The sequence below is a fragment of the Punica granatum genome, chromosome 3 (assembly GCF_007655135.1).
Source record: "Punica granatum isolate Tunisia-2019 chromosome 3, ASM765513v2, whole genome shotgun sequence".
In the NCBI taxonomy this organism is placed as follows: Eukaryota; Viridiplantae; Streptophyta; class Magnoliopsida; order Myrtales; family Lythraceae; genus Punica; species Punica granatum.
The window spans coordinates 5,574,737-5,583,455 of record NC_045129.1 but is presented as its reverse complement, the minus strand read 5'-3'; the positions used below and the strand labels follow the sequence as shown (position 1 = coordinate 5,583,455).

Sequence of the window (8,719 nt, the reverse complement as noted above, 5' to 3'; positions counted from 1 at the left end):
GTTAAATTATATGGTGAATCTTCTAGTAAAAAGATACTGAAAGCATGTACGGTCTGGATTTTATGTAATGGGATCTAATGGCTTGGGAAAAAAAAAATAACGATGGTTGTTTTTCCAATCTATCATAGTAGAATCTCCAATAAAATAATTATTAAAAAACAATCTATGATTTTTGTCCTATTTTATATGTTTTGGTTAGGGTTAATCTTAATCTCAAATTGGCACGGGATGTTTGTTGTATTTCTCGATTGGCTCCTCATGATTTCAGTTGTTTCAAATTGGCCCCCGCAACACCTTGGATTTCTCGACCCTCCAACCCCATTAAAATCACGAGCCTGCCTATCATCACGCCAGTCTGAGCGAGTCTGCTATAAACATATACATAACGATATGTTCTCAGTCTCGACATTGTGAATTCTAGCTCTTAATGGAAGCTGGATACCGATATAATGTTCGATATACTGTTTCTCATAACGGTCGTGTTGTTGAGAGTCGTCAAACCCATTTCGAAAAAAAATGAAAAAAATTAGCGCTGAAAATACATGGATTGACAACTCTCAACACCTGTTACGGTGAAAACAACATATTGTGCAAAAGTTCAGGGTAGGTAATTGAATTAAATCGGCCCTATATTTTTTTTATATTCTTGTATGCGACTTTAGAAGACAGGTATTAAAGTAAGACCTGCGAAAGGGGCACTGTCGCCGGCGCAAGTCACGGAACAGTCATAGTTGTTATTATATTAGTCCGGAGGAAAATAAATAAATAAATAAATAAGAAACACAAAAGATGACGGCATTTTTCCTTTGCTTTTTTTTTTTCTTTCTTTCTGTTGGAGAAATTGAAGAATCGATATATAATATATTAAAGCGGAAGATTGACATCTATGGGGCTACATTCAGGAACCCATAACTCCCGTCGACATTTCGAAGACCCTCAAGACATTTCGAAGACCCTCAGTTCACGGTGTAATGCCCCATCAAATTCCCTTCATCAAATTGGCTCTCCCAAATCCCATTTTCTTTATTGTCTCGGTTATGTCATGATTGTCAGTTTCATAATAACTTCACCAATAAGAAATAAGAAATCAAAATAACATATTGCAATAGGAATGAGAAACAATTTGATTGTAATATCCATTTCCCTCTCTGTTTACAATATCCTAATAAATTTGAATTTTTAAAATCGTTTTCTACTTTTAAAATTTCTTAAAATGGGGGAGAAGGTAAAGGCACAATATTGGGAAAAAAAAAAAAAGAACAACCAATCCATTTCTAATCGAGCAAGTGATACTGTGAAAAAAAAAATTATTTTGTTTACAAATATAAGATTAAAGTGGAAGAAAAACTTAATAATCAATTAAGCATTGGAATCAAAAGTAAAGCAAAAATAAATAATGTGAGTGGGCACTTTTAAATATCAAGAACAGAACTCTTTGGTTCCTTGAGAACTATTCATATGTACAAAAGAAAGGGTAAAAAAGAGAGGTGTTTTTGATAGAGAGAAGACACATATATCAGATAGAAATACTATTACTAAGAAAATTTCCATACTATTTTATGAATATAGTAAAGTGAAAATGAAGAGGTGGACTAATTATTTTTATCATGGAAATATATAATAAATAGCACTTATTTTCACAAGTTCCCAAATGGATGTTGAGGAGGAAGATGGAGAGAAGGATTAAGAGAGAAGGGCGAAATATAAATTTTATTTTCCTTTTTTTCCTTTTCTATTTTCCATTTGTGTTGGTCCCTGAGTTCCCTGGTTTTATGTTTTAGGGTAAGTAAAACGTTAGTGCTTCTTATCGTTTGTTGTTATTATTGAATTGTTCATTTTGATTTTAATTCCAAGTAAAGTAATTGTTTAGGTTCGTGTTTAAATCCAAGTAGTGACATCAAATATTAAAATATCAGGCTCGCCTTACCTTCATAAAGTGAGATGCTTTTAATATTTCTAAAGGTAGTTAATAAAAAGAGAGTACTATCAATTACATATAAATATTGCCCGACTTCAATGATATCATACACATTTTGAACATAATACAAACAAAAGATGTGTTTGCACTTAAGAAAATTATATCACAATATAATTCATTTAAAATTATTGTTATGATATATATGCATGTGTGCGGGTAACTTTTTTTTTTTTTACTCTCTACACGACTTTTAATGTGTCAACAGATTATATTACAAAATCAAGTTTGGAACTTATCTATTAAATTTTTTTATATTAATACAGGAAGGTTTCACTATATATATTCAATGATACAGCAACAACAAACAAATTAAATTAAAACAGACTTTCATGAAGATTATCCCGTAAATTAAAGAAACCTAATTACTAATCGCCATACATTTGTCTTCTAAAAACTTGTTATCTAATTGACTTGAGTATAACAAATAATGCTAATAAAATTATTTTTTTTTAGTAAGATCATGAGGTGTACTTTTTTCGGTGAATATCATTAATTAGATGTACTTAATCTATTGAATAGAGATTAATCCCCCGTAGATGCCAGCTTTTATGCCAACAAAATTACTCTGTATGATTTATCATTATATATAACTAACAAATATTATATATAATAAATATTAATAATATACAAAGCTAATATATATTTTATTTTAGCGTTACAAATGGGTAATTTAATAGTACTAAAATAATAAAATTAAACAAGCTCGTGCAATGCACGGGGAGAAAACTAGTTATTGATAAAAATAATAATTACTTCTTTTCATCATTATTGATGGAAAAAGGGGAAACTTGATGAAAGAGGGGGGAAGCCTGAATTATCACAGCCCACCATGCTTTGTTTCTGGGCCCACCCACCAAAAGAGAGAAAAGAACAGTCACCTAACTAATGGTAAAGGGCCCAGCCCATTGATTTCACATGCGTCCTATGAAGAGTCCCAGGAAACAACTACTGATTGTCGCAAATCTTACGGTTGTGATTTATCAAGTCTAAAGTAAATCGGCATGACCAACAAAAATGTTGATTGAGTGATACGCAGCTCACCCCATAAAAAGAAAAACACAAGTTCAAACCTCGGGAAGCGCACTTATTGGGAGGGAAAATAATCTTTAATGCTTGATCTTCCGACTGGATTAGTCAGATTCCATTGGACTCTGGATACCAGGGTACACACCGGAAAAAAAAAAAAGGTAAATCAGCTCTTGCATAAGAGATGCACTACGGCGCCACTAGAGTCTTATCTCTTCATCTCAAACATCAGCACGAACAAGTGTGCCCCGCAGGGTGTGATGATACTAGCACTTCCCACTTTAGATGACTTGGACTCGGAAAACTGACATATGAGGCGGTGAACATGCAGGATGGTTCCTAAACCCTCAGCAAGAAGAATAAGAAGAGGCAAATAAGATGGAAAACTAACTTTAGCTTTCAAGTTAAAACTTCCACAGGTACACAACCAGCCAACAAAGAACCAGTTTGTAATAAAACTCGAAAAGACCAAAATGGTCTCCTCGGAGTTGAACCTCCTATTCACAAACGTATCATTTTTGATTGATTCACAATAAAGACCTATATAGCATCTCTAGAACTGTCACTCGACTAAGAGCATTCATCTTCATACCAAACACAGACTAGCAATCTTCATCTTTTAAGGGCATCAAAGTTGAAGCAGGGGTAGAGTCATTACTAGGCCAAAGAACGACACCAGTAATAATATCATCCATGTTGGCATTGCCTGTTTCTTGTTCTTCGGGATGTCCTTTTCTGCTGAACCCACTTCATCTTTCAGGTTAGCTGTTCCTTCTGTGGAATTGCCATTTGTATCTCTGCTAGTTTCGGGTTTATTTTCTTTGCGACGCTCTGATATGACCTGTTCTTGGACGACCTGCTCTGAGAGCTGTTGCTGGTTGTATTTATCAACATACTCTGGAAACATTTTCCTGAATGTCATGCTGTTGGAAGGAAAAGCAAAATGTGTCAGATCCAATGGAAAATTTAGTGTGAAGATTTAAATGATAATTGGAATGGTAGGAATACTTTCCCCTTAGAACTGATTAAATGTCAAAGATGCAATGGGATGGCCAGCCATTAATTGACCAAACCGTAGAAGATAGTTCAAAAACATAACTAAAGAGTGTCATAATAACTATGGTCCCCATAAAACCATCCTTTTTGATGTTTGTCGTCATAAATTGGGTCAACTTAAGTCTACCTAGAACAATCAATTTTCTTCAAATCAAGATAATAACTTTATAAACATCGACGAGGAACAAAGAAAGGGAAATCCTCGTAGTATCCTACATACTATGGAGGTGATGGGAGCAATGGACATACTTTTTGCAGTTAAAAGCCAGAGATGATTTCGCTAAGCGTTGTTTCTCTTCAGTAGTTGTGTTCACGCTTCCAGTTGTTGGACTATCGTCCATCTGCATAAAGGAAAATGCATCTCCATATAATGGGAAAAGATATAGCAAAAGCATAAACGTACATCGTACCTTAATGTTCAAGGAATATAATGAATGATTAAGCCAAACAATGTTGAAACTGCCATAATATATAATAAAAATGTTGGGAATGCTTGCAATCTCACAGTACTGAAACCCTTTCATGAAATAAGACCCAGTAAGTAAAACATGAATACCACTCTTACTAAAGAGTAGCAGGAAATGATAGGACTGAAGAACTCACCATGAATGAAAGAAGCCCAGTAAGTATGCTACGCTCAAAAAGTTCAGGAAGAAATCAGTGAAGAAGACTAAGCAATAATTAAAATTGCAACAGATAATAGAAAGAGAGAGAATATAAGATCAAGAGAGTTCAAATATATTACCTTGATACGGACCACATAGGGTTCCAGCTTTCAGGGTGAACTGAAATGTGAAGGGGGCACTGTTATTACAAGTTCAGTGATATAACTAAACTGAAAGCTGCACTGAACAAGTTGAGGATACTCACAATCGCTCATTGACAAACAAATTTTCTTTTGAGTCATAAATCGCCCATTGGGAGTAGTCATGCTGCAAAATCATTAAAAACAACAAAATGTGTTTCTTCTGAGTAAGATAAGGCAAGAAGAGATATAACAGCTGATATATTAAAAAAAAAGAAAAAGAAATCATCGGAAAGGATATTACGTGATTCCTGGTGGCTTATGAGGATACTCTGGAGGAAACTTGATCTTGCCGTAATAATATCCACCTTTACCGCCAAGTTAAGCAAGCAAATAAGTCCCAGTAAAAAATGGAGTTTTAGAATAACAAGGTAAGAGCTTGAGATGAGCATATAGATTATAGGATGAATCTCACCTGCAAAGGGTGTTCCTGAACTTCCCTCCAAAACATAATCTACAGAACATACAAAGTTTGATCAGGGTCAAAACACACTGAAAAATCACGAGATTTTTATTAAGTCTATAAAACCATTCTAACAAATATGTTACGCAATAACTCTTATCCCTGCCAAAATTTAACAAGATGACAAGAAAGTGGCCGCATGAACATACTTTCATGTATATATGTGTGTGTGCGCACACAGATAAACAGATAGATGAAAAGATAAACGGATAGATGAACTTACGCCACTCGAGAATGTCATTTGGTGAGGGACGGGCCAAAATATTAGAAACAGGTTCCTGCAATTTCAAATTGTAAACTAAGCAGATAATAGGTATGGGTGACAGGACAAACAATAGTTCAATAACTGAAAGAAAAATACATGCTATTAACAAATTAGCAAAAGCAAATTAGATGAATGTGATCACATGAAGAAGTTCATAATTTGAACAAGAAGAACAAATCTACCACATACTTTACATAGAGCTCTGTACTCCTTTTGAAGACGTTTGACACAAGCCTTCTCTGCCATATCCAAGACTTTAAAAGTAACAGCAGATATATATCACCTCCTCTTGTCTATTCTTTCCACTCCGACTGAAGTAAGCTGGACAAGTCAAAACACACAGAAAAAAAGTATAAAGGCAAATTCACTAGTAAACTCACGATGTTATGATTGTGCAAAAGAATGATGCATTATTACGTTAGCTCCATTCAAAAAGTGCTATTCGCATTTAAATTTGTTGAACAGATAATACAAGAAAACAATCTTATGTGGCAGCAATTACAAGCTAAGCTCCAATATAACTAATAGGAAGACAGCAGATAACATATGATTCCAGTTCACATTCCACGGAGCATCATTCAGGACAACATAGCTACAGGATGCTTTTCTCGTAAACGCATCCTGAGAATAACCATTTCTCCTTCCATTTCTTCCAATGCCCTAATTTGCTGCTACATTCCATAATCAACCAAGTCCGCGCCTCCATCAGCCCCGAAAACCCAGCATGGATATCAGCAGATACTTTTCAACATTGCCCATTACTTATGCAACCGGGCAATCACTCTATTTGCTGGCAAATGGCAATACACTGAGCTACAAACACCTAATAATCACCATACCACAGTTGCACTCTTAACAGTCAAGTCAACTGATCAAATCCTCTTCTGAAAGACCCTTTGCACAAGCTTCAGGTGGTTCTTTCCCGACCAATGAAGAGAGTGAGAACTAAAACAACTGAAACAACAGTATCATCCATTCGTGCACCATAGGTAGCGGGCCATCAATATAACTAAAACATCATAACCCAATTGATTTCGGCAGACCACCTCATCAGCAAGCAAAATCTCAAAGCCCTCTATATCATTCTCCTCAGAAGCAGCAGGGTATGTTTGAATTATGCTGCTTTAGCTGAAATCCGTCACCGACATGAATAGGCAAAACCGATTGATGCCCCCAAAACAAGGTCAAACTCAGAATCAAGAACGAAATCAATAAGACACAGAATTGGACATTCCAATGACCCACTGTACTCTGCATACCCAATCGATCTTGCAAATCAGAGCCCACAATTGCAGCGCAGCCAAAACCAACGGAAAGATGGGGCGGAAGTAATTCACCTTGGATCGATCGATTCGCGGGGAAAATCCGGGATGGCGATGCAGATTCGCGGAACTGAAAGACCCAATTTTGAGGCTGGAATTTTGCGATTGATGGCAAGAAAAGAGAAGGGGGTCGCCGTTGCGTTTGCAGGGAAGGCGGGTTCGCAGGTGGGGCGGGGTCTCTCTCTCTCTTTCTCTCTCTCTGTGTTTCCTAATGGCTTCTTTCGGTGTTCCCACCACTACACCAAAAAAGTGTCCTACAAGGGGCAAAACAGACCGACCAAAAAAAAAAAAATGGGGGCCAGTACAGAGCAGCGTCGGGGTAGGTTCCAAAGTCGTACGGGCCCCCGTTTGGTACTGGTTCGAGTCTCTACTGGAACAAAGCCAAGGAAAATTTTATCGGACCCTCGGTTCGGACACGAAACGTTGGATTGGATGATGTATGCTGATTTAATGGCTCTCGTCCCTCATGGGACGGTAGATACTTTCGAAAGTGCAGTATTAGTTCGAGAATTGGGATCGATGGTAATCGGTTAAATTGCTTTATTCGAGCGAGGAAAGTCGAAAAGACCTTTATACCCTTACATCTTCTATGTTAAGGTAATACTGCAAAAGGACTGAGAGAAAAACAAAGAGAAGAATACGGGAATCTTGATTCCGCCGGAGGAATGGATCAATGGTTGGGCAGGGCAAGCCGATATTGAATTCCACCGGCGGCCCGGCCGGGATCATGCATATACCAAATGCAGGATCCGAGACACGAATTTCGACCAAATAAATACACCTAAGGCAGCCATCATTCACCTCCCGTCGGCCTCAACCATCGGCCTAACCTGGACAAACTTGGAATGGTCGAGGCTCGATCAATAGGGAAATCGGAGCATTGGCCATGCCTCACCTAGCCTTGCCAAAGAACTACTTGACCTGGTTAAAGTAGGCCTATCTGAGAGTCGAACAATAGTAGATTTGAGCCTTGGCCAACCGCATTTTGCCTTTCCCGGCGGCCACCAATGATCTAGCTAGCGGCTAAGCTCCGGTTTTACGACGGTCAAACTCGGAAAGTGTATGACCAAATTGTCAAACCATGCAAACCGATCTTTTCGCGATAAGAGCACGTTATGCTGTCCAAAATTTGACAAAAGGATTTGGCCACTTTAGGCCACACAGCTCCCACCAAACCCTAGACCTAACTCATTGGATATCTGCCCTAATTTCAGGAAACCATCCAAATTAAAGGAAACCCCCCCTGTCATGTGAAGAACTTGTGGGTTCCATACCGTAGCCTTTGAGCACGTTAACCCTTTGTTTCTTTTACACTACTTTTCATCTGTGCCCTAATCTGAATTTCTTGGCATGGAAGAAAGATTTGATTCTCATTCCACGCTACCCTTCAAATTGGACATATACTTTAATCAAAATCCACGTTGTGTATTGAATAGAATAATCCACTCTATATGTCTGTTATATAGCAGTTGATGATTTACTATGCAGAGAAGCCAGCTAAGCTAAGCCGGCCAACAGTAGAAAATAACAAAGTTCGAATCGAGACATATATATAGAAGACGGCGTGTTTTTGAAATGAACATGTAAACCTGTTGGGGTTAGGGATGTACTCAACCAAACAATAACGCAGCAATTAATCTTCCTCCCCTACTGGTGTAATCGAGATAGGAACTAATCAAATCAACCAACAAGCAGTAAAGTAAAACAACACCAAGAATTTTACGTGGAAAACCCCAATGTGGGGAAAAACCACGGGACCAACTCCGAATCAACGATCCACTATGAAGGTTATACAATGTCTTTC

At 37.4% G+C, this 8,719-nt stretch overlaps 1 protein-coding gene across 1 annotated transcript; it reads right to left on the bottom strand.

The window, feature by feature from the left end:
- Nucleotides 1–3,378: 3,378 nt before the first annotated feature.
- On the bottom strand, nucleotides 3,379–7,147 carry LOC116201260 (ubiquitin-conjugating enzyme E2 34-like). Its single transcript, XM_031532420.1, has 10 exons — nucleotides 6,931–7,147; nucleotides 5,783–5,914; nucleotides 5,552–5,606; nucleotides 5,281–5,319; nucleotides 5,110–5,173; nucleotides 4,931–4,992; nucleotides 4,806–4,845; nucleotides 4,664–4,691; nucleotides 4,310–4,401; nucleotides 3,379–3,927 (listed from the first exon to the last, which is right to left on the bottom strand). The coding sequence occupies exons 2-10, from the start codon at nucleotides 5,837–5,839 to the stop codon at nucleotides 3,633–3,635; spliced, it is 732 nt and encodes a 243-aa protein (XP_031388280.1). The 5' UTR covers nucleotides 5,840–5,914; nucleotides 6,931–7,147; the 3' UTR covers nucleotides 3,379–3,632.
- Between the last annotated feature and the right edge of the window lie 1,572 nt (nucleotides 7,148–8,719).

Coding starts and splice junctions, on each gene's coding strand:
- LOC116201260 (XM_031532420.1), bottom strand. CDS start 5,839: ATGGCAGAGAAGGCTTGTGTCAAACGTCTTCAAAAGGAGTACAGAGCT. Junction 4,402..4,663: donor CTGGGCTTCTTTCATTCATG/GTGAGTTCTTCA, acceptor TCCTTTATGCAG/ATGGACGATAGTCCAACAAC. Junction 3,928..4,309: donor CTGGCTTTTAACTGCAAAAA/GTATGTCCATTG, acceptor TCCTTCCAACAG/CATGACATTCAGGAAAATGT.